Source organism: Fonsecaea erecta (genome assembly GCF_001651985.1).
Source record: "Fonsecaea erecta strain CBS 125763 chromosome Unknown Scaff1, whole genome shotgun sequence".
NCBI classification, from domain to species: domain Eukaryota; kingdom Fungi; phylum Ascomycota; class Eurotiomycetes; order Chaetothyriales; family Herpotrichiellaceae; genus Fonsecaea; species Fonsecaea erecta.
In genome coordinates, this window is record NW_017387244.1 from 1,424,375 (window position 1) to 1,447,971 (window position 23,597).

General features: G+C 52.6%; 9 protein-coding genes across 9 annotated transcripts; 5 read left to right on the forward strand and 4 right to left on the reverse strand.

Moving 5' to 3' along the window:
* Nucleotides 1-1,031: 1,031 nt before the first annotated feature.
* On the forward strand, nt 1,032-2,120 carry AYL99_00491 (hypothetical protein; the record flags this gene model as incomplete). The annotated part of the gene is made up of 1 exon (XM_018832007.1): nt 1,032-2,120. The coding sequence occupies one exon, from the start codon at nt 1,032-1,034 to the stop codon at nt 2,118-2,120; it is 1,089 nt and encodes a 362-aa protein (XP_018697886.1).
* An 849-nt stretch (nt 2,121-2,969) lies between these two features.
* AYL99_00492 (hypothetical protein) lies at nt 2,970-5,078 on the reverse strand (the record flags this gene model as incomplete). The annotated part of the gene is made up of 3 exons (XM_018832008.1): nt 2,970-3,100; nt 3,149-3,676; nt 3,725-5,078. The coding sequence occupies 3 exons, from the start codon at nt 5,076-5,078 to the stop codon at nt 2,970-2,972; spliced, it is 2,013 nt and encodes a 670-aa protein (XP_018697887.1).
* Nucleotides 5,079-6,023: 945 nt separating this feature from the next.
* Nucleotides 6,024-6,950, reverse strand: AYL99_00493 (hypothetical protein; the record flags this gene model as incomplete). The annotated part of the gene is made up of 2 exons (XM_018832009.1): nt 6,024-6,453; nt 6,529-6,950. 2 exons carry the CDS (start codon nt 6,948-6,950, stop codon nt 6,024-6,026), a joined length of 852 nt encoding a protein of 283 aa, XP_018697888.1.
* Nucleotides 6,951-8,377: 1,427 nt separating this feature from the next.
* On the forward strand, nt 8,378-8,942 carry AYL99_00494 (hypothetical protein; the record flags this gene model as incomplete). Its single annotated transcript, XM_018832010.1, has 2 exons — nt 8,378-8,794; nt 8,856-8,942. 2 exons carry the CDS (start codon nt 8,378-8,380, stop codon nt 8,940-8,942), a joined length of 504 nt encoding a protein of 167 aa, XP_018697889.1.
* Nucleotides 8,943-9,500: 558 nt separating this feature from the next.
* AYL99_00495 (hypothetical protein) lies at nt 9,501-10,774 on the forward strand (the record flags this gene model as incomplete). Its single annotated transcript, XM_018832011.1, has 3 exons — nt 9,501-10,007; nt 10,143-10,376; nt 10,460-10,774. The coding sequence occupies 3 exons, from the start codon at nt 9,501-9,503 to the stop codon at nt 10,772-10,774; spliced, it is 1,056 nt and encodes a 351-aa protein (XP_018697890.1).
* Nucleotides 10,775-10,885: 111 nt separating this feature from the next.
* AYL99_00496 (hypothetical protein) lies at nt 10,886-11,750 on the reverse strand (the record flags this gene model as incomplete). The annotated part of the gene is made up of 2 exons (XM_018832012.1): nt 10,886-11,637; nt 11,702-11,750. 2 exons carry the CDS (start codon nt 11,748-11,750, stop codon nt 10,886-10,888), a joined length of 801 nt encoding a protein of 266 aa, XP_018697891.1.
* Nucleotides 11,751-15,401: 3,651 nt separating this feature from the next.
* On the reverse strand, nt 15,402-17,225 carry AYL99_00497 (hypothetical protein; the record flags this gene model as incomplete). The annotated part of the gene is made up of 1 exon (XM_018832013.1): nt 15,402-17,225. The coding sequence occupies one exon, from the start codon at nt 17,223-17,225 to the stop codon at nt 15,402-15,404; it is 1,824 nt and encodes a 607-aa protein (XP_018697892.1).
* A 553-nt stretch (nt 17,226-17,778) lies between these two features.
* Nucleotides 17,779-19,679, forward strand: AYL99_00498 (hypothetical protein; the record flags this gene model as incomplete). Its single annotated transcript, XM_018832014.1, has 4 exons — nt 17,779-17,994; nt 18,053-18,163; nt 18,229-18,444; nt 18,501-19,679. 4 exons carry the CDS (start codon nt 17,779-17,781, stop codon nt 19,677-19,679), a joined length of 1,722 nt encoding a protein of 573 aa, XP_018697893.1.
* A 505-nt stretch (nt 19,680-20,184) lies between these two features.
* On the forward strand, nt 20,185-23,060 carry AYL99_00499 (hypothetical protein; the record flags this gene model as incomplete). The annotated part of the gene is made up of 4 exons (XM_018832015.1): nt 20,185-20,205; nt 20,444-20,619; nt 20,667-20,959; nt 21,010-23,060. 4 exons carry the CDS (start codon nt 20,185-20,187, stop codon nt 23,058-23,060), a joined length of 2,541 nt encoding a protein of 846 aa, XP_018697894.1.
* Nucleotides 23,061-23,597: the final 537 nt, after the last annotated feature.

The window sequence follows — 23,597 nt, forward strand, 5'->3', positions numbered from 1 at the left end:
GCAGGCACAACCCTCGGCGTCCCCCAGAATTTCATGAATACCTCGGGACTAAGAATGTCCGGGGAATTGACGTTACAGACCTCCCAACTAGGTAACGGGGCTTGCTGGGGGTTTTCTACTAGGGGGCTGAAGAGACTCACCAGGCTGGAGCACTAGTTAAGACCACCCCCAATTGAGCGAACTAGAGGCGCCTAGCAGGGGTCACCGGGGCTGCCTCTCCTTCGTCACCCACGAGTCAGATTGTGCTGTGTGGGATCATTCCCCAGGACTTGCTCTTGGAAGGGTCGCCACCAAGCACCAAACGCTACAAAGACTGCCAATCTGTCTGGCTAACGATGCTGTTTGCTTATCGTTGTTTGGCCTCCATTACGCAAGGAAGATATTTATTCATGTAGGCTTCTTTACCTCAGGGATCGACATGATCACATAGCTCCCGATTGATATTCGCTTCTCACCTCCCCTCTCCAGACACGATAGGCCAAGAGCAGGGGAGAGTAATCCACCGGTACCCGCTGCTCGTGTCGATACTCGACCTAGCCAGCTAACCCATGAACCGAGCAACTACTATTAGCGAGTGGGTGGATGACGAGCGCACCCGTCGGCCGCCCCAGCTTCTCGCAGTAACCAAAGGGAAGGACTGATGCCGAATGTTCCTTCGGTGGTCTCAGTGTGCCCTGCACAAGCTCATGCGCAGAGGATGCATACCGGATGCAATGATGCATAACCATCCTGCACAAACGTCTCAAAAGGCTCTCTCAGGCGTTTCGAACCCGACAATTACATTGGCTCTCCGCTCAGCCCCTTTCCGAACTATATGTACAGGGAACTTTCCCCAGGTCCCTTCCTATACGTCATGACTTCTTCGAGCAGTCTCCTGGCTACTAACGACATGACTCCGAGATTGAGATACGAGATGTTGGCTTTTCAGCAGCGAATAGATCTCTCTAGTAGAGGAAATGGCCCTCGTTGTCCCAATCCGCTGACCCAGACTCTTGACTGGACGTTTATAGACTTCATCGACTTCACCGAAAATGGCACGCAAGGAACAGCAGGCCGAGAAAGAGGCCGAACAGGAGAATAAGACGGCGCTTGAAGAACCAGAGCCATATTCTGATGCCAATTCCGAACCCCAAGGAGAGGAGGAGACGGAGACGGAGACGGAAACAGAACAGCCAGAAGAAGAAGATGAAGAAGAATCTGCACATGCCGGCCAGAAGCGTAAAGAGCCGCCGACCCATTCCTCCGTGTCCGAAGCAGCCATCAAGGCGCCACGACAGGACTCGAGCAATTCACCTCGTGACACGAACGACTCTGGGCCCTCGTCAAAACAGCTCCTCAATTTCCTGCTCTCGCCTTCGGCGATGGCCTATTGCTTCCCCGCGGACGAACTCGAACACGCCAAGGTGTCGTCCGAGGAGTACAAGTCCTATGCGCTGACTTCGCCGTCGAGTTTCACGGCCTTTGAGCACTTGCTCTGCGCACACATGCTTTCAAAGCCTCTCTCGCACAAGCTGGGGATGAGGAGCATTCGCACGCTGCTGAACGAGCCCTTCCGGCTGAACACGCCCGAGGCGATCGTCTCTGCGGGCGAGAAGGGGGTGTGGGAAGCCCTCGAAGCCGCGCGGACACAGCATCGGCAGAAGACCGCGTCGTACATCTTCCGCACCGCCGAGCTGTATCGCGACTCCGAGTCCATGTTCGAGCTGGCTCAGGAGGCGAACGACGACGGGCCCACCGGCGTGATCGAGCACATCAAGTCGACCGTCCCCGGCCTCGCCGTGACAGGCGGGGAAATCTTCTGTCGGAGGATCCAATGTGTGGACGGCTGGGGCGACGCCTTGTGGCCGTTTGCGGACTCCAAGGCCATTGATGCGATGCGACAGATTGGAGTCTCTGTGGACGATGCAGAGGCCTTGCGGACTACTCTTGTCAACCAGGTGAATTGGGATAAGATCGGAAACATGGGGCTGCAGGAAAGCAAACCCACCGGGGCACAGCTCGTCACGGAGCATGGCGAGGCACAGGTCCAAGTAGCCTTTGTGGTTGCATTGGAGAGGGCTTTGGGCTGCGTGCTCGAGGGCAGAGTCTTACAACTCAAAGCCGCCGCTGCGGAGGCGTAAAGGTGGGGCATCTGGGTGCGATAGGCGTTTGGTGCTCGATACGACCTCTCGTGCGATCAAAGGCTGGCCATGTCGCTGTTGTTTGGGATACGCGATGAAGACAGAAAGTTGCTAGATCCGTCTTAACTGAAAACGAGACTCTACCCGAAAAGTCCATTGATAGTAATTGAAGTGAGAGGACTTACGGGTTGGATAGACCTAGAACTGCCCATCCTGCGCTCGATAAATGCCTACCTGCATCGGCTTGACGATAGCTTCATCCTCTACCCATTTGACAACGGGATTCAATGTCAGTCTGAGATTTGAATGATGGTCGTGGGCATCAGGAGGATCCAAGAGCAGTCCTCCATCCATGCATAGCAGAATCAACAGCATCGTACTTGGAGCAGGACAATGCTGCTATACAACGTATCAATTGGGGTTGTCACCCGAGACAAATACCAGGAAGACTCGATGGAAAGCCACTTTCAGCCAATAAGTAGGAGCAGAGCCACAACTTCGAAGTTCGCTCAGATCGATGATGGATCAGGGCTTGCAATAATCCCCTCCTCTCTAGGTACACATCGCATACACGGGGAGAGTATATTCCCTGTTAACCGCCGTGGGATTCGTTGTTCCATTGTGAAGCAGTTGAACCTATTCCAGTATCCCCAAGCCGCTAACGCCTTTTGCATGAGATGAATCTTCCTCACCAACATATTCTCGGTAAACAACCCATTGTAGAGCATGGCAATATCTCACCCAGGCCTCTCCTGCCGCTGGCAAGACTATCCAAGGAAGCAGCACGATCAGATGAGCCACTTATCAGCTGGTACAGCGGTAGCGAGCCATCCTCAAGGTCATCGGCGGTCAAGACGAGAACGTTGCTTGGAGATTGACAAAAGCAGCGGGTCCCCCTTCTTCGCTGAGAACATCAATCAGGGCTTCTGTCTGCTTCCACGCTGTCTCCAAAGCAGCGGAAGGGGAACGTCCAAGGGAGACTGCAATGTGTTAGTGAGTCAAAAGGAAAGATTCGGAAGAGCACACACCTAGAATGGCAGAATTCAGCTCCTCTGCGACAGTAACTCTGCCGGCAGGGTCCAACAGATGTCCATTCACGCTGCCTCTGGGATCGTTGTATGCCACCAGGCTGGAAATATCCCGCAATGCCTTCGCCCAGTCCCCGTCCTCGTCCCGGAATTCTCGATGCAGTTCTTGGCCGTACAACATCGCCTCATTGAGGCGCTGAACGTGTTGCAAGGCACCGTCATCAGCCCGCGACTTGCCCTCGCCATTAGCACGACTGTCCCCGTTCGGCTGCTCATCGAGTTCCATATCTTGAGCGAAATCATCATCCACTCCAGAATTTGTTTCTAGTCTGTTACTGGCCTTCCGTTCATGCCCGCTTGGGTGTGTCGGTGTATCGAGCTCCGTCGACTTGCCAATGAGCTCGATCCATTTTCGGCATTTCAGTCGGAACTCAATGTCCGGGTTGTCCGCTAGAACAACAGGAAACTGTGCGTGAGTGATTTCGAGAGCTTGGTCGATGTCTCCGGAGAAAATTGCACGCCGTATCCCTAAATATGTCAGCACTAGGGTCAGTAAAAGGATCCGACTTAACTCACGTTGTCGGTGTACCGCGTCAGTGTCGTCCCGTTCGCGAGCCGTCGATGTGGTTGGAGGCAGAGCATTATTCAATGATTGTTTTTCTCTTCTCATTTCCTCTGCAAACGCCTTTGCTGTCTCAACATAGCCGTCGTGCGCGAGGAACTGCGCCACCAACTCCTGGATGAGGGTGTTTTCGTCCCGTTGCGGTCGTAATGATGTAACTTTGGCCTTTGCAATCTCTCTTGACACTTTCACCTGCTCAGATAGCACCCTGTCCTCGATGTCAAAGACAAAAGGTCGCTGGCCGAAATTGGCTGCCAATAACGCGCCGGGTTGCTTTTTCACGCCAATCGAGGGATACAATTTCACATCCTTCTTGAGTTCGGGGAAACATATACCAAGGTCCTGTCCATTCTTGGTGAAGAAGGCCTGGCAGGTGTTGAAGTTGATTCCGCACCCAATGACATCGCCTGCGCCAAAGATTGGGCCATAGCTACGGCCTGCGTGGTCTCCAAAGAACAATTTTCCATCGTCCCCATGATATCCCCAGGAGTTCGTCTCCCAGCCTGGTAAACGCTCGAGTGACGCTTCACTTGTGGAAAACCCAATGGAGATGGGCGTGTCCTTGGTCTTCTGTTTGATCTCCACCTCGAAATAGTATATCCCACATGCGGGTGGCATTGGATGGTCGGTTCTGACAGACGCTGCTTCAATGTCGGCCTTGCTTGGTGCCCCGCTGTATTTCAGGTCTTGACCATCGATCACATCCAAACCCGGATATTTGTCTTGCTCGCTCCACCTGGAGGGTAACGAAGGTAAAACGTCTTCTTCTTTGGGGGGGTTGCTTTCGATAATATCGTAGGTCATGCCACGATGCGATGGCGCTAACCTTGTACTTCCAGCACTCGTAGAGAATGAGTTGAGTGCGGAAGGACCCCCAGCCGGTTGTTCACGCTCTTTCTTCACCCTGGCCTTGTGGGCAGCTTCCAACTTTGCCATGTATCGAGAATGTCGCAGATATGAAGGGATGAAGAAAGGATTGGGAGACATTGCGTTCATCCCGAGATTCGGGTTGTTGGCAAACTTTCGTGAGTATGAAGGTAGAGGTGTTGGTTTTCGCCAGTGGTGGACTCCGAGGCTGTCCTGGTCTTGCTCCGAATGTCGTCTTTGGTATTGTTGCTCTCGTTGGTACATAGGAGGGCTCAGGTCGCTAGGAATCGTTGACACGAGATGGGAAAACGCACCGGATCGAGCTGGGTGGGCTTGAGCAGTTGCGCCTGAGGCTACAGAAGCATATGACAAACGTCGAGGCACATTACCACCGAATTGACTCGATCGGCTGTTACTGCCCGACGCACTGCCGTCAGTCATCGCGGTCCAGAACGGAGGGCGTAATGGACGGGGATGGTAAATCGCCGCCTCCGTAGAGACCGAGAGGAGGGAATCGGTGAAAGGGTCACGCGGTGAGTGGTGCAGTCGGTGGGTTTGCTGGAGGTCGTTTGGCCTGGAAGTCAGACGTGGGAAAGTGCGCAGACAATTCGGCTCAAGGCATGCTCGTCTCTTTCGTTCACACCCCGAGCAACGGTGTTTTCAAGGACTGAATCAACTGGTACCCTGTGAGAAGGGACGAAAGAGCATCGCAGATGCCGTTATCGTGCTGATACGGGTTCCAGGGAGATCATTGATGCAATAATAGAGGTCCCTATGGGGCGGTCGTTGGGTGGCAAGTGGTTACTGCTAGTTAAGCAGTTGCGGGGGCCGCCTCGACCGAAACAGCACGAGCACCAGACCAAGCACACGCCAGCATGATTACACCTGACACCACGCCGCTATGACACCATCTGAGAGAGCCAGGTCGTGAATGTCTGGGATTGGATCAATGTATGTTTCTTCATTCTCGTCTATTCATACAGCCCGTAGCAAGAGAAACGCCCGAATGGATCAACCTGAAAACCCTTCCCCTTCCCCGGTGCATGCCACCAAAGAACCGTTGCTAAGAGTTGATCCCCTGCGTATTGTAGTACAAGTCCCTTGCAAAACATAATCCTCCGGTTTGCATGCAGATGACAAGAACCAAAATACAATCATGATCCCGAAAACGCCATGCTGTATGGTGAAGCACATTGTGACCGGTGCCATTCTGGGCTCTCCCGGCTCTAGCATTATGACAATGCAGGGATCGAAAAATGCTCCCAACTTTTTGGAATGCGACAAGATGTATTCCATTTCGCCGACAATTTTGGGGGCGTCAGACGTCGCCAGGCGGTAAGACTGGACCACTGACAACAAGTGGCCGTTTCTGATACGATCAATCAATCAACCTTGAGCAGCAATGGCTGCCGATGGAGGTGGCATTGGCGCCGGAGAACTGGCGGCGGGCGTCGACATGAGCATGGTATCTGCTTGATCGCCAGCATTGCTATCCATGGCGACATCACTTTCGTTAGGTTTGATGTCGCTGGAACTTTGTTGTGAGATTTGGTTGTTCTCGCTGGACTCTTCGCCGTTGAGCGTCTGCGGTCTCTCTGTACCTCGCCATGAAGCGAGTTCCCAGACCACGCCGGTGAAACTCTTAAGAGTGAAAGGCTTTTTGCTCCATTTGCGGCAGGGTTTCCCAGAACGATCGAGAGCACGAAGGCCCGCATTGATGGCACCTTGATTGGCCTTGGGGCCTAATTTGTGTCCAATATTAAGTCCGGCGGGGGTCGAACCCTTGAGGCCGCCATGATCGATGGTACCGTCATCACTACAGGCGTAGAGTCAGTAATGTGCGCGTGCAGGCGTCAGAAACAGTGCCGCCACGGAGCTCGTGTGTACTTACAGTCTGGGTTTCTTTTTCGGACCAGGTTTGCCTCGAGGTTTTGGTAGTCCGTTCACTTCGGACATTTGTCCAAGATTTCGCTTGGTGCCTGCGAGTGAGCCTCCTTTGCGCTTCTTCGAGCCATCGCCATTGGACGCATCGGCAGCATCGGCGGGCGTCGGGGCCGGGGTTGAGGCGGCCTCGGATGCATTGTCATTGACTTCAGGGACTTTCAGAGTCGATGTTTCCTCGGCTGCAGCGGGAGGAGACGACGCTGCTGAGGCTGTAGACTGCTCTTCTGATTTGGCTGAAGGCTCCTCGAAGCCACGCAGGATTTTCGGAGATACCTTGAGTGTTACTATCTTGCTTTGCTTTTTGTTCTTGTCGACTTTGGCCGAGGCCGAGGGTGACCGACCCGTCGTACTTGAGGAGGACATAGCCATGAACGGTGGTATGTTCAAAGGCGTTGAGGTGAAAAACGGCAGCGAGGTTTTCGGTAGGGAGGCAGAATTGTTGGTGTGTGTGCAGTCAGCGGTTCAGCTTTGGTAAGGCCTGTTCTGGCGGCAGTTGGCAAGTGGCTGAGTTTATTTGCCCGTGCGTGAAGCTGAGGTGCGAGGGTATTATTATTGTGGTCAACTTAGTAGTGTGTTGTCGGTAAGGGTGGAATAGGCGGGTGACGAGTGGTCATGGTGGGTGAGTGCAGGTTGATGGGTAGAAAGGGTGATGATGAGTAGTAGAAAAAGTGATGATGAGGTGGGCATGAGAGTTGAAGGGGATGAGACAAAGACGGTGCTGGAGCTGGACCTGGCGTGTGATTTTGTGTGTAAGTGGCCGGATCATTCTGGATGGCATGGCTTGGGATTTTTGCGTGGTTATGGGTATGGGTTTGGGTTTGGGTTGGCTCAGATCAGATCTGGGGAGCGCAAGAGAAAAGTGAGAGGGCTGAGGGTTTGAGAGGCGCGTGTGACGGCAGAACGGGAGGCGGCGAGCAGTGAGAGGGCACAGCGCGGTTTGCTGCTCTCTCAGAAGAGAGAAGGATGAAGCGACCAGGGTTTTTCGGTTTGGGTGTTGCGAGAACCCGCATCGGGCGAAATCAGGGGGGTCATTTGAAGTCTGGGCACGGCCATGGTGCCAGTTACCGCCAATTAGGCCCTGGACTCGGCGCGAACGGCTGTCAGACACAACAATGATGCACCGTCCGTGCAGGGCCCCGCCCGGCCGCCTGCATTTCTAGTCAGGAGCAAAATGCGTGGATGCGCTAGCCGCATGCGGCAGCGCGGCTTCTATCACTTGCGCGGTCAATCCACTCCCGCGTCCTGCGGCCACTTTAGCTTTTGCCTCCCTCTCGTGATGCTCTCTCCTTCGCCAGTCACTTTCTGGGTCAACCTTGGTCAACTGCCCGGAAGAAGCAATCCACCGAAAATCTTGGTCGCCGTATCTACTGAAGCTGGCCACCGCCGATACGCCTGTCATCGACTAATATTTCCCACATCATCGCCGAGCAATTCGCCTGTTGGGTCATCCAACAGCCACGCCTCCTCTGCCTATTTCCACGTCTTCCCGTCCACAGAAGCTGGGCCATGGTCAGGGCCATGGTGGTGGTAATCCAGAGATAATAACGGCAAGGGCTATTTGATATTCGCTCTGGCTAGGAATCGGAATGCATCCTGCGAAGAGAAGAAAGCTGCACCAACCTGGCGGGTTCCTAAACAAACCTTTTCGTTCACCGCTTCGCTCAACTAACCCTCAGCCTCAGCCATCTGCTGAACAAGCTCATACCCAGGTTCCGGCTGCAGGGCTTTCCTCCAACCTTCAACCGTCATCACTAGACATAAAACCAGACATCCAATCATCTCTTCGGAGCGTCTCGATGCCGCGATCTTCTTTTCGACTGACACCTGCCGAATTAGGATTGAGGGATCTCCAGAAGCAGCATACTGCACTGTCCATCCAGCTGACTCAACTGCGCCAGTCTCTTCAGACGGCAGAGGAAGCTCTTCAGGTTGAAGGGTCAAAGCAGGATGTGGAACTGCAGACTCTGATATCCCGATGGCGGACTATCGCTCAAGAGGCAGCAGAAGAGCTCTTTGCTGATGCTAAAGAGAGAATTGACCGTATGGGAGGTGTTACCCAATGGCGACGACAGCTCCAAGAGGACTCACGTCCGTGGAAGGACGATAACACGAAGGCGCCCACTGGCAGACGGGCGGACGACGTTGAGGAGGTGGAGGAAATTGACCAACCAGAACGTGTGGATGGAGAGGGCGATACCGAGCCTGAAGAGAACGTGAGTCCAAAGGTCGGGATCCTTCCCTTGTGCGCACTAATTTTGCATTTTGTGTTGCCAGTGCTTCACCATGGACATGATGCTCAAGCAAATGAACATCGATTTGCAATGCATCGGCTTTGATAAGCACCAGGAATGCTGGATATGACTGCAACCTCCGCAGGAAATTCGATCATGAAGAAATACAACTCATTTAAGATAGTTCTGCGACTCCAGGACAAAGATGATCTGAAGGACAATGCACTCCTTCAACATTCCTGTCCTTATGCGGCAATCTCGTGCTGCCTATTTGAGAAATGGTCCAATGAGGGCCACCCGAAAGGCTGACAAAGCACCTCCGCCATGGCATTGGCTTGAACTGCCTCTTGAAATGGGTTCTCGAAAAGCCCGCCTGTACGACCCTTTGAGGCCAGCAATCTTATAGTGCTATGCTTTGACCTAATATTGGCCCCGCCTCACTGTTGTATATTCCGTGCTGAGAAATGCTAGGGCGGGTCATGGCAGGGAGGGTGACAATGGCAATGCATGCCCAAGTGGCTGAAGCAAATCAGCAGTATAAGTACGTGTCACAAGTTCAATTCGGACAGAATCTACTTCAACAGCCTTTCCTTCCTGCCTTTCCTCCATATTTCATGACTATCCTTGCCTGAAGTGCGAAGTTTCCAGTTCCGCCTAAGTCCCCCCAAAATTCCCAATCATCATCAGCATGCACACCAGTACCACGCTGTTAACTGGGGGCTCAGGCTTCGTGGGGGCTACAGTCCTCGATGAGCTTCTCGCCCAGAACCACAACGTTGTTCTGGCAGTCCGCTCACCCTCCTCCGCCGAGTTACTGCTCGCCAACAACCCTTCCTGGCCGGTCTCGAGGATTACCGTCCACCCAGTCCCCGACTTCACCGTCCGCGGTGCCTTCGACTCTGTCTTCCAGACACACCCGGACATAGAGTTCGTTGTCCACGTCGCAGCGCCCATGGTCGATATCCCCGACGGCACCAGCTTTGAAGAGTCCTTCGAAAAACCCAACGTCTTGGGCAACCTGGGCTTACTGCAGAGTGCCAAGACGTACGGAAAGAATGTGAAGGCCGTGAGTGTGACGGGTAGTCTCAATGCAATCACGCTCGGCAGCCAGGAAGATATCAAGAGCAGAGTATTCGGGAATGGGGAGTGGCTTCCCTTGGGCAGAGAAGACGCGGTGAAGGCGGAGAATAATTATGTGAGTGTATCCCGTGTTTCCTTTCCGTCGTCACACAGTAAAAAAGGTTTGCCAGTGTAAACAGGGGATCTTCGGAGTCGAGGGTGGCCTCAGTCTCCAGTACATTTGCTAAAACTACCGCTCGCTTTACTCCAGATCTCGTACTGTGTTGGCAAAAAGCTCGCCGAGCAAGCGTTGTGGAAGTTCATGGAAGAAGAGAAACCATCCTTCACGGTGTCCAACTTTATGCCGCCCTTGATTTTCGGTCCAATGTTGCAGCGGGTGGCTGGAGTAGAGAAGATCAATTTCAGCAATGGCTTGATTTATGCCATCATGAACAGCAAGAAGAGCGAGAGCGGCAAGGTGCCGGCGACGGCGTTTCCAGGATGTGTGAGTACAACTCTCCGTTCCCGCAACAGCCAGTGGATTGGCCCCTTTTGGAATGAGAACGCTGACCTATGGACTGTAATTAGATTGATGTCCGCGATCTCGCGAAAGTCCAAATACTCGCACTCAGAAATCCCGGGGCAGCTAACAGGCGGTTCGTAGTCGGACGCCCTATGATCTTCAATCAAATCGCCGATACGCTGCGAAAGCAGTCTATGTTGGATATTTCAGATCGGATTGGCGAGGACAATGACGAGGCTTCGAATTTGGCCCTCCCAAGGCTCGATACGAAGGATGCCGATGAAGTGTTCCAGTTCGAGTGGACAGCTTTGGAAGTAACTGCGAGGGACACTGCGGCTGCTTTGCTGAAGATCGAGGCGCTTGAGACCTGGACGGCTTGATGCATCTCTGCAATGGCTGTGGATAATCGTTTCTTTCACTTCTCCCGAGAAGGTAGTTGAGAGGGTCTCTCGACACATGGCATTGGTCATGGATCATCAAATAGGCAACGTTCACCTCATTATCGGTGGACGACTTTCTTTGTTCCACACAACACGGCTTTTGACCCATTCGACGGCCTCTTTGACTCCCGTTCCTTTCAGAGCGCTCACTGGTAGGACACGGCTATCTCGAACCATTCCTCCTTTCTCCCCTTCGAACACTTTCTTCACGAAGCCTTCCTTGATCCTAACAACCTCGAGACAATCTTCCCTGTCTTGTTTGTTGGCGAGGATCAGGATCGGAATTCCAGCCGTGTCGTCGTTTTCGAGCACGCTTTCTAGAACCGCTCGACATTCGTCTAATCGACCCTGGGGCGGTCCAGACGAGAAATACCCTGGTGTCATAGGCGTCATCGGAGTCCACGGTGTCTGTGGCTCGTCCTCATCGCCGCTCTTCCCGACATAACTCTTCTTACGCCCATGCCACCCGGGCGTCTTGGGCGACTCGTCGATCTCTCCACTCCCAAGGTCGGTACTATCCACCACGAATACCACCGCATGCGCGCTTTTGTAGTAGCTCGTCCATAGCTTCCTCAGACTCATTTGTCCACCCACATCCCAGATCTTCAAGTACATCTCGGGCAGATCGATGGTCGCGACATTTTGGCCCACAGTGGGCACAGTGTTACCTGCGGTGTCTGAGGCGGGAGCATCGCCTGTCTGGCCAGCGACCGGGTCAGCGGTGGTGTTGAAAAGGGCTTTTATCTGTGAGAGAAGGGTGGTTTTGCCTGCGTTGTCGAGGCCTAAGAGGATGATGGAGTACTCTGATTACCAGCGGGTCAGATCAGCCTCGTTCGCAAGGTACAGTTGCGGTCGGGCGGAGCTTACCTGGCTTGCTAGTTGCGTAGAGATACAGGGAGCGGACAAGGTGATACATGTTGCACAAACACGAAAGAAAGGCAAAGGAATTGGTCTATTGAGTGCGTAATCGAAGAACAAGAGAATGGAATCTATGGGCCGACGGCAATTCTGCCACGTGTATCATTGTCGCAATGTTTTCGTGCTCTCCAACGTGCACCTTCTCCAGTGCGACGACAGGGAAGCCAATGGCTTCTCGACAGAAGGAGATATTGACACTTGGAGAGTGAGCTTGGGGCTTTCGCTTTGCTCAGCTCTTGCAACTTGTACAGTATCAAGCTGCACGGCGATTGGCAATAATAATGAAACGCCAAGGCGTGTAAATCTGCTCGCGGCTCACCCTCCCTTGGGACGAGGGTGATGCCGCCCTATACGCACCCCCGGCTCGCCTGGTCACCCGATTCACTCCAACTGGCCCTGCCTTTGTTGATCGGACCTCAGCGATCTCCTAGGCGAGAACACTGCCCGTCAGCAGGCCTCGAGAGTCATGCCTTTTTTATTATACGGATTGGAGGAATGAGAGAATGGACGCATTGCCGGTCCTTGCATCATGAGTTGCAACAAGATTTGCTCACTACTAGTTTCCTCACGCGTTTCTCTTGAATGCAGTTCTCCGATGTGTCCAATTACACATGCATCGTCTGATTCACGAGAGTCATCTAGACACGCTTGACTACCATAGGCCCCGCTCCACTGGACAGGCAGATCGACGACGCCTAAAGTTTACCCCAGGCTTAATCATTTTTTTCAAAAAGATCGCCGTTAATACATATTTCTCCACTCCTCTTTTTCTTTTCTCCCTTTTCTTTTTCTTCATGTTCTGGGAATTTCGTGAGTTTTGGGATGGAATACAAAGCTACATATCGTGCTAGCACATATGTACGCCATTTTTGAGCCGGTGATGTGATATTGCAAAATCATGAAGAAACAGTCCTTCTCAAGTTCTTGAGATTTGACGAATCAATGATCAATCGAGCAATGAAACTTAGGCTTGAGGCCAGACAATCTTGGGATTTCTCATCCGCATTGATAGCATCTACTCAAATTGACTGGACATGACTATCTACAAGTGCTATGGAAAAAAATGTTTCCTCATCAAAGCTCAGTATCAAAGGTATGGAAAAGGCCTTGACCCAGTACGCTTTGCTTGAGGATATTGAGAAGAAAGTGAGAAAAGGGTGAGTCGCGGACAGGTCGTCTTAAAAGCGGCACCGTCTGCGTGAGCGTGCCGAGAGCTCAGAGCAGTTCGGCCGTTACTTGCGTGGCACAGTCACCACCAGTCAATAACTGAGTACTCTATTGCCTGCTTGTGATTATCACTGTCAGACTTTTCAAACGCTGGCGACTGCACAGGTGGCCGCGTCCTCCTTTCGAAATGAATCTGCATCAAATACGATCAGCTTGTCAACCTGTCTGAGGCATCCGCCATACACTTCATTTCCGAACACACGTTGATCCTGGTACCCAAGATCCTTTGCGCATTCACTCACCATGGCTAAACGTATATCGTGATGGAAAGAATTGAAGGTGACATGCTCGGCAACAGATGATTAGATCGAAGCCCTAAGTCACAGACAACAGTTCTTTCGCAGCTGAAAGAGATGATACGAGAAATGCGAAGTATTTCATCATCACAAGGCCAGGGTACTGCAAATGTTGAAGGCGGGTAACTATTCGATTGTCGCCTACCAGGTTCTTCGTCCCGATTCGGGCCGTTTAGCTATATCGCCGATTTTCACAGCTATCTAGGGAATGTTATTTCCTTCGATCCGGGAAATAAGCTAGAGATTAATGAGCTCATTAAACTTCACAGTGGACAATGGCCCTTGGTCTTTACGCACGGTAATCTAAGCAGCCTTAATTTGCTAGTGAGAGGAGGCCAGGTTGCTGGGATCATTGACTGGAAAAGCTCTGGATGGTATCTAGCTTACTGGAAATACACTACTGCTTATCAGGTCAACCCTCAGAGCTCTTTCTGGGGTCATGAGATTGATCGATTTTTGGATCCGCAGCCGCAAGAGCTTTCGATGGAGCGAATCCGTCAAAAATACTTTGGTGACTTTTGAGAGGTATGTCTTTCATGGCACTGTCTCGTTCCTTTCAACTAAGTCATATGTCTGAATTTTACCCATGTTAGAATTTCCTTTGCCGTCAAAGCGATGCTCGCTCTTCTTCCTTTGACAGTATGTCACGGCCCCATCCCGAACCTTTTCCCGCTCAATCACCTTTGTGCCCAGTGCTTTGGGATCTCCCTTGGGCTTTTCCAGCGCCTCCTTAACCCAAAACACAACCTCTCAGTGCCGAGCTCAGACAGGAGTCGTTGGCCGGACTCGTTTTGAGCAAAGAAATATCGTTTGTTGAAGAGTTTATTCCGGAGGCACCGGAAATAAAGCTCGGTGTTTTGACTGGAGATCATTTAACAAGACATCTGCCTGAAAGCGTCGACAAGTGGCTTGAAAGGGTCCAGAACGCTGATGAAGATGCGGGACCTCGATTTCAAGAACAGTGGGCAACAGCCGATTCACAAGAGAATGTCATTGTCTTCCCAACCCTACAGTCTTCGTCATTGTCCCTGTCCCCTTCGAACTCATCGTGTTCATCTTGGATCGAATCTGATGGAGAAGCATCTTTTTTTGGGAGGGGGGGACGATTCTGTTGTGTGGGCGACTTTCAGCGATTCACCAAAATCAGCGACGCCACTAGTTGCGCTCGTCACAATGCTCGTTGCACTTTACCTGGAGCGGACAGACGCGCCCAGAGATGGCGCCAAAAGCTCGTCGCAGACAAGCTCTACTCGGAGCACGTCTAGTCAAACGAGCGGGGTCTGAATTTCAACCTCTATCACAACGCCTCCGTTGTGTCAGACCTCTCAGCGGAAGAGACTGCGCCCGGACGACGAAGGACAAGAGTCCAGACGCAGCAAAATCCCCACGATGCCCGATGTATCGCCGACTATTACAGCCTCGAAACTTCTGGCTTGCCCATACTCGAAATTTGATCCTTCTCGGTACCCTGAACGCAATGAGCTCGAACAGAACTATCGAGGATGTTCAAGCTGTTTTTTGAGGGACATTGCTCGCCTGAAACAGCATTTGTATCGCGTCCATCGTCGGCCCGACTGCTTCTCGAACTTTGACTCGAAAGAGTTCTTGGATGCCCACATTGTATGGAGATCTTGTCAACCACGGAGCTCTCCCTTCCGGGAGAAGATGACCCAAGATCAGTTGACGGCGATCAAGAGGCGTGGAATGGGTCGAACTCGCTCAGATGCATGGTTTGACATCTACAAAATTCTGTTCTCAAACTCGGTATTGCCCTTGGATCCGTATGTTGACAGCACACATACGGATACAGTGCAAGACTTCATTGCCTTTTTTGAGCGCGAAGGGCGACAGGTGCTAGCCTCAGAGATCGACCAAAGGATGTTCGGGCGGGTACCCACCACATCTATGGCGCAGGAGTCCGTTGAGAGGATCCTCACGGAGTCGATAAATGTGCTGCTCCAGCGGCTTGATTCACGATTCAGACAACCCTCGTCATTCGATTCCTCATTCCCAGCAAATTCGAACATTAGCATCAATCCCAACAACCCATTTGCTGGCTGAGCTGAACTCTGGATCCTCACGACATCAAGCCCGTCTTTCTCAGCCGGGTTGCTCGATGTACTCAATCAGGCAAGGACGATATCCATCTTCATCTCCGTTAAAACATCCTGCCACTGTATATCAGCATCCGCCTCAGCTCCGTCGCCCGCCAGCTGCCGCCTCCGCCATAACTCTCTCGCAATATCTTTCGAAATCTCCAGGTTCATGAATCCATGCCTTCTCTTCACTCTATACCAGTTAAGCATCCGGGATTGCATTTCCTCGGTTAGGCACTCGCACGCCACTATGAACGGCGGCCAAACTAATGTACAGCCTATACTATCACCCCCCAAACTTTCGATGTCTTCCAGGTGCGTAACAGCTTTCGAAACCGTATTCTGGATGCACAGCGCTTGCGGAGGGAGTCGTCGAACTGTACGAAGGAAATATACTATCGAGGCATAGTAGAAGACGTAGGCGTGGTGAAGGGTTAGGGATTGCGCAAGGGGTGGAAGGCCTGAGAGGTCAAGATTCGACGGTGTTTGGGCGTATAGTTGGGTTTCCAGATCGTCCAACATTTCGGCGGTTGGCGGCTCCGAGGCTGTGGTAGAAATGCGCTTAATCAGGCTATTCATAACTACGATGTGTCTCAGTATCGGACGGGTGAGGCCGAAGAATCGATCGAGCACGTAGTTTCTCTCGTCCCCTAGGAAACTTTCGGATTCGACATCGATGCTTGAGGGGAGATTGATGTTACACAGAGCTGCAATAGCGAGATAACCTTGGTAGACCATCGAGGAGGACTTGTCGCGATCCCACTCGCTCTTTTCTATCGTGGACAGCCAGGAGGCTCCGCCCTGCAGATGCGTACGCCATTCGCTCGAACGACCGGTGATCATGTCCATTGCCGAGAACATAGTTATGGTGGCGAGGATGGAGCCCCGTTGGAGCTGAGCTTGACCGAGCTCATTATCTCCGTCCTTGAAATTCACTAGGCTGTGGCGCAAGTGCATGATTGCGAGGTTGTAGTGCTTCATCGCCAGCGTGAAGTTCTTGCTGTCCCCATTGAGGAGTTGCCCGCGGCTGAATGCCGAGGTGGCGCACAGCGCGTGGAACAGGGCAATCTGTCCGTTGGATTGGTTTGATGGCGACGCGAGGCCCGCCAGAGCCATAGGCGTGAAGACGCTGCGGAAAGGGTTGTCCGGCCGGTCCACGGGAACTAGGTGCCAGCAGACGAAGTTTGTCCAGTGGTGGATAAGGTCTCGTTGTTCAGCAGGCCGGGGGAGAAGGTCGAGATGGCGTATTGTTAGCGGGGTAGCTGGACTTGATGGCCACTGTGTGGGCGTGTCTGGGGCATAGGATGGAGTTCGGGGATGGATGGTGGATGGGGAGATGACGACTTCGATCAGGTCATCTCCATTGCCGTGCGAGATCCCCTCTGACCAATCTGTTGGCGAAGCCGAACATCTTCTTTCGCGGTTTGGAAGTGCCAGCAGTTTTGGTCCCTGAGATGGCTCAACATAATTCGTTCCGGGTCTTTGCACCGGAAAGACCGAGAATGGACCCGATGACAGACATGCTGCTCCTGGCGAGATACTCTCTATTTCCTCCAACGCCTCGTGGACGTCGACATTCACAAAATTCGATCCGTCGTCGTAGATGGCGGGTGCGCCGATGACCCGTCTGATGTTCTGCTCGCGTTCTTGACTGTCCGGGTCGACCCAGACGAGCTTGATGCCGTACCCCTGGCATTGGAATCCGCCTTTGAGACATCGTGCACAATGGGGCCTCGCCTCGTCACACTTCACATGTCGATCACGGCAGGTCCAGCAGCCGGAGAATGTCTTGGTGTGCTTGACGGCTTCGCGAGCCTTGGTTGCTTTGCGCGCCGTTGGGTGAGCTGGTTTCATCCGAGATGGTACATGTCGTGGTCTCGGCGCATGGCAACCGAAGACCGGGATGTGGACACGGGGGGCTTTAGTCTACATTGAACGGCTTCTTCGAAGCATTGACCTGGGTTTTCGAAGCCTGCTATGGGTGTTTCTCAGCGAAATATGATGAATGCACATGCCGGTTGCATAAACTGACGTCCAGGCCGGGAAAATCCTGTTACTCCGGTGCCCCGCCTCAAGCCCGGCCAACCTGCTGCGGTTGGACGACGCCCGACGCCCGCTCGTAATAGCTGCCTATAATTAATGACCGAAGTCAACCCAAACCTCTTGGTGGCTCTGGTGGCTCTGGTGGTGCCTCGTGTGCCTCTTTCTTCAGGTGCTTCTCTGGTGCCGGTGCCTGGTTCTGGTTTCTGGTGCTTCTCTCCGCGTTTCGCATCTCCGCTCCGCTCCTCACCCAACACCACCCTCCCACCACACCACATGGTCATATCACATCTTACCACCCCCCGCACAGCTTCTGGTTCCTCCATTGATAACCTCAACGCCCTGATGCCTGATCTACGTGGGATCGATGTCGGTCCGCATTCAATTTGACGAGCCCGTACAGAGGTGCTACACAAATCTCGACTTCCTCTCCGGCACCGTCATCCTCATCCTCCCCAACGATGCCACCATCTCCGCAGTTACGGTCAAGCTCGAGGGTGAAAGTCGGACTCGGCTTGCTGTGCCCAAGTTCCCCAACAATGAGCGCTCGGACAAGAAGAGGACAGAGCTAGAACTGCACAAGGTTGGTGAGAGGAATCGCTCCCGTCCACCGCAGCTTCGGCTCACACATCAGGCTCCAGCTTTTGTATAAAGTCATCACCCTCTTCCCGACACCCGAGCTTCAAGAAAGAAGTAGCGGTGCTGCGTACACCCTCCTCGCCGGGCAGTACATCTATCCGTTCGAGTTCAAGGTCCGACCCCTGAAGAAACTGCCCTTGGGTCCCCACGGTGACTGCGGCTGACCAGTGCTGGACAGATCCCTATCAATAACGACTGCCAAAAGAATCCTAGTCCCCTGAAAGACATTAAACTTGGTCATGTGAATGTTCAGTTCGCACCCGACACCACAAGACATGTGAAGAAGACACTGCCGCCCTCACTGGGTGGGTTCTTTCCTGGTGAAGCGGAAATCAAGTACTATGTGAAGGCGACTGTCGTCCGCCCTAAATTTTTCCAGGAGAATATCAGAGCGGTATGCTGCCCCTCCAAGCATGACTTCGCCGATTTGACATCTAATCTGTGACAAAGATTGCCGATTTCTATTTTCTACCGATCGAGCCGCCTCGGCCTGCCAATCGTCATGAGGAGACGTTTGCAAGGCGAAAGAGACAATTCCAGAGATACCCGGCCGAGTCGCAGAAAAGGATTTCTGGCCTGTTCGGTAGAAAATCTTCGCCCGCCACATCCGCTGAGGAGGAGCCTCCCGCCTTTCAGGTCGATGCCCGTCTTCCCAGTCCTGCCATCATCACCTGCAATGAAGCCCTACCGCTCCGTATATTGGTTGAGAAGCTTAATGACAGCTCAGCCACCGCCTACCTCAAGATGTTGCAGATTGAACTGATAGGCTACACGCAGGTCAGGGCTCTTGACCTGGAGAGAACTGAAACCACCAAGTGGCCACTGATATCACAGGCGAACATGAACATGCCTCTTGGAAACCCTTCTGATAAAGGCCAGAAAGAGTGGAAACTCCCTTCTCGGCTGTGGGAGGATTTCCCACTCCCCAATACTGTGTGCCCTACATTTGATACCTGCAACATCTCTCGGCGGTATGAACTAGAGGTCACGGTTGGTTTAGCACATGCTGTGGCTAGTGGCGTACGACCCGAACTGATGATCTTTCCATTGCGTCTACCGGTTTTGGTCTACTCTGGCATCCCTCCTCCTCCGGCGCTGTTGAAGGCCATGGCCAACAATCCTCGTCCTCAACCTGCCCTTTCACATCTGGCTCCACCGAGGCCGCCCGAGCTGAACGGCATGTCTTCACAACCGGTCACTCCATTAGAGACGCCGACAACCCCTTTGTCTGAGATCAACTCGTACCCTGCTCCAGTGGGCTCCTACCACCCGCATGAGCAATCAGATATCCCTGACGACGCCCCACCCAGCTATGAAGACGCTATGGCCGAGGATATTGCCCCCGTCGATGGCCCTCGACGGGAGTACCACGTGCCACCGGAACCCGAAGCTCAGCGGCCAGCCTTCAACCCCGACGCAAAAGGTACCGGGCTTGCCCGACGGGTCAGTGAGCGACTATTTTCCGGAGGCGAACCAGTCAGCCCTACGAGGACAACTTCTATGGCAAGTGCACCGCAAGGCCTGGCGATGGTTGAGGACGAAGATCCCGGGTCCCCAAGCTCACCGTCCGGAGGAAGTTCAAGCCGGATGTCTAACTGGAAGAGGAGTTTCAGTGGTCGGAAGGAATAAAAAGCAACTTCGGGCATTTTTATAACATTGACGTTGGTACACCATTATGAAGAGCGTGGAGTAGGACACCAGCAACACCAGATGGGCGGCGGAAAATGGACATTATCATACCTAATACAACCACTCTTTGTGACATTCATTGCAGTTTCGTTTTTCCTTTTGTGACCAATATAGCGAGTCACGTAATTAGCACTGGAGACCTATAGCAGTATCTAAAGGTTCGTATGTGCCGTGTTCAGACGGTATAGATGCACGGTGGCTGCAACATATGGTGGTGTGTGGTGGTGAGGAGGATGCCATGACGTCAGATCGGAACGCGAAATTTCAGCCTGCTCATTGTGGGAATCGCCTTCTCCGTCCTCTTCGCCAGACTCAAGACCAACTGCCAGTTTCACCATCTCCCTTTGCAGATTACTACCTTCTGCTTGGATAGGCGTGCACTACAAATGTGTGGTGTTCAATAGGACTCTTTTGTTCCACCTGGAGGGCGCACTTCGAACTCATCATGGACGCCTTCAAGGAGAATGTAAGTGGCGCCCATCGAAGCCCAACTATATCATCATATTGAAATGCCCCCTTTACCATTGCCGCGTCAACCGGTGTTATACCTATCTGGCGTCCTATTTCTGGGGGTTGACTTGAGAGTTGGAGTAAGACGAAGTCTCTGCTCGAGCTATTATTCGGCTCCTGGGAAGTTTCCTACTATTCTTGCTTGCGAAAGCATTCATGCTCTGTGAAAACCACGCAGCTGACACACTCTCAAGGCGCCAGATTCTGGCGGACATCGCAGCCAACACTCCTCCTCGTTTGCTGCCATTGGAGCTGCACTTATTCCCACGGCCATAACAGCAGCCATTTTCTTATTAGCATTTGCGTCTCTGCGCTCGAGGTATCGAAACATCTACGCACCAAGGACGTATTTCCGGACCATCAACCACAAGTAAGCCCTTGGAAGACCGCCGAGTGGTAGATACCAACAGGCTCTAGGGATCGCACTCCATCATCGAGCCACACGTCCGTTTCCTGGTGGCATGACTTCCGCGCGCTCGACGACAAATTCGTTCTACGCCATTCTTCCCTGGAGGCGTATCTCTTCCTGCGGTTTCTCCGACTGACTGTCCTCATCTGCGTGGTGGGCTGCTGTTTGACCTGGCCCATTCTCTTTGCGGTCAACGCCACGGGAGGAGGTGGCGCGACGCAGCTGGACAGAATCTCGTTCAGCAACGTCGCCGATGGGAAGCGACTGTATGCGCATGCCGCCGTTGCCTGGGTCTTCTTTGGTAAGGTACCTCTGTTCTACTCACCTGACCACCCTAATACTTGACCTCAGGATTTATTTTACTTGTTATCACCAGAGAAAGGCTCTTCGTTATAGGCCTTCGTCAAGCTTACCAGACAATTCCTGTAAATGCGAGTCGACTCTCTTCTCGGGTGGTCCTGTACTTAAGCGTGCCTCCTGAGGGGCTTCGGGATGAAAATCTTCGTCGATACTTTGGTGAGGATGCTGTGAGGTCTTGGGTTGTCTCAAACATGAGCAAGCTGGAAAAGTTGGTTCAGAAGAGGGACAAGAAGATTGATGGCCTGGAGGGCTCGGAACTGAAGCTCTTGAAGAATGTCAACCGCAGCAATGATGATGTCCGCGGCGACGTTGATGCAAGCTCTAGCCAGCAACCGAAGCCGGTTAACGGAACGCATCGACCTAAGCATAAGTCAAAATACCTTCTCGGAGAAGAGATTGACAGCATCTCGCGGCTGAGAGAAGACATCACCTCTTTGATTTCTGAAGTGGACAAAGTTCGACAGGCCGAATCCAGCACACCTGGCAAAAGAACCGGAGCAATATTTGTCGAATTCAAAGACCAACTTAGTGCGCATCAGGCGTTTCAGCAAGTTCGACATCCATCACCCCTAACATTGCAACCAAAGTACATTGGCGTCCAGCCAAAAGAGATCATCTGGAAAAACCTCAATCTCGACCCATCACTCCGAATCACATACTCCTATATCGCGACAGCGCTCGCTGTTGCAACGATAATCTTCTGGTCCATACCAGTCGGTATAATTGGTACAATCTCCAACATCAACTACCTCACGGACAAATTTCACTTTCTACGATTCATCAATAATCTCCCGGACCCTATCCTCGGACTGCTCACAGGTCTGGTGCCACCACTGCTACTCAGCTCCGTGGTGTCTTACGTACCGTATCTCTTCCAATATGTGGCGACGCTGTCTGGCCAACCAACAAGCAAATCAGCTGTCGAGTGGGCTCAAACGTGGTACTTTGCATTCCAAGTGGTTCAAGTCTTCCTCATTACAACTTTTTCTTCGGGGGCTGCCGCTCTAGCTACCAAGGTCGCAAACCAACCGACGACCATTCCAACTTTGCTCGCAAAGAACCTACCGAAGGCATCGAACTTCTATTTGACCTACTTCATCATTCAGGGTCTCGGCACTGCATCAAAGAATGTTTTGAACTATAGTGATCTTTTCTCATTCTTGTTCTTCTACTACGTCATGAGCAAGACTCCGAGACAGAAATTCAACACTTACGCGCAAATGAAAGGAATCAGCTGGTTCAACGTCTATCCCAAATTCACAAACTTGGCGGTCATTGCCATCGCTTATTCGTGTATTGCGCCTCTTGTCTTGGGGTTCGCAGCGGTCGGCTTGTTCCTGTTCTACTTGAGCTACCGCTACAATCTCCTTTACGTGGTTCAAGTCAAGACTGAGACACGAGGGGAAAGCTACACGAGGAGCTTGCAGCACTTGATGACAGGGGTCTACCTGGCAGAACTATGCTTGATTGGTTTGTTTGGGATCAAGAAGGCGGCTGGCCCATCCACTCTTGTTACAGTATTGTTGGTCGTCACCGCTCTCTATCATCTGACTGTCAACAAATACCTTTCCCCTCTGGAAAAGTACATGCCAGTCGATGTGTTGTCGGACGAGGACGAAGAGAGGCCGCTCTTACGAGACATCCAGACCGATCGATCATTGGTCTACAAGCTTGGCTCAGGAAAAGTCCCTGCGGTCTTACTCGACCCACTAGCCACTCTACTCGAGCCTCGCTTCTTCGCCTCACAGGAGGCGCTGCGACCGTGGCTGCAGGATCCCGAGGGTGAATCGGAAGAGCAGAATTCCTACAGCGATGAACAGCTCAAAAATGCATATCTCCTGCCGGCGATGACCTCGAAAACTCCCAAAGTTTGGATCCCCAGAGATAGGAAGGGGCTGTCGAAACGCGAGGTTGATGAGAACGAAAAGGCAGGACTGCCTAGTACCGATGAAGGTGCTGAGCTTGGCTCTTCGAATGAGATCATATGGAACCACGATGATTTCACGACAGTGCCAATTTTCAAGCAGGCCACGCGATACTGATTCCAGTACTCGAGATGCGGTCAAGGGAAGGGTCGAACCTTTCAGGCCCACCACTCCATCTTTCCGAAAGCTGTTGGCCAAGGCCTACCTAATGCAGAGGTAGACGTCAAATAGCATGATGTGGAAATGCATTTGTCTGCTCGGGGTCCAGGAACATTCGGTCCTCCCAGTGGCTGCCTGACACACCGCCAGCACAGGTTCCAGGAATGATGCTACACGAAGTCCAGAGCTGAGATGGCGGCGGCCTACTGTCATTGTTAAGGCCAAATTGTGCCAGGTGCTGCCAATAGCTAGGAGCCCAAATTGTAGGGTCACGTCCACCCGATGAGAGAGCCCGTCGAAAAGGGAAAGGCTCGACGTCTCATCTAGTGGTATCTTAGGGAAGTCGTTCGCAATTCCATGCCACTAGTCACATTCCCCGTGTGCACAGACCCTTCGTGTTTTTCGGAGACCCCAGCCGCGCTCAGCCCCTCCAACCTTCTGCAACCAACCGTGAACGGTTACCACAACCATCCTGAGTGCCAAAGAAGCGAAAAG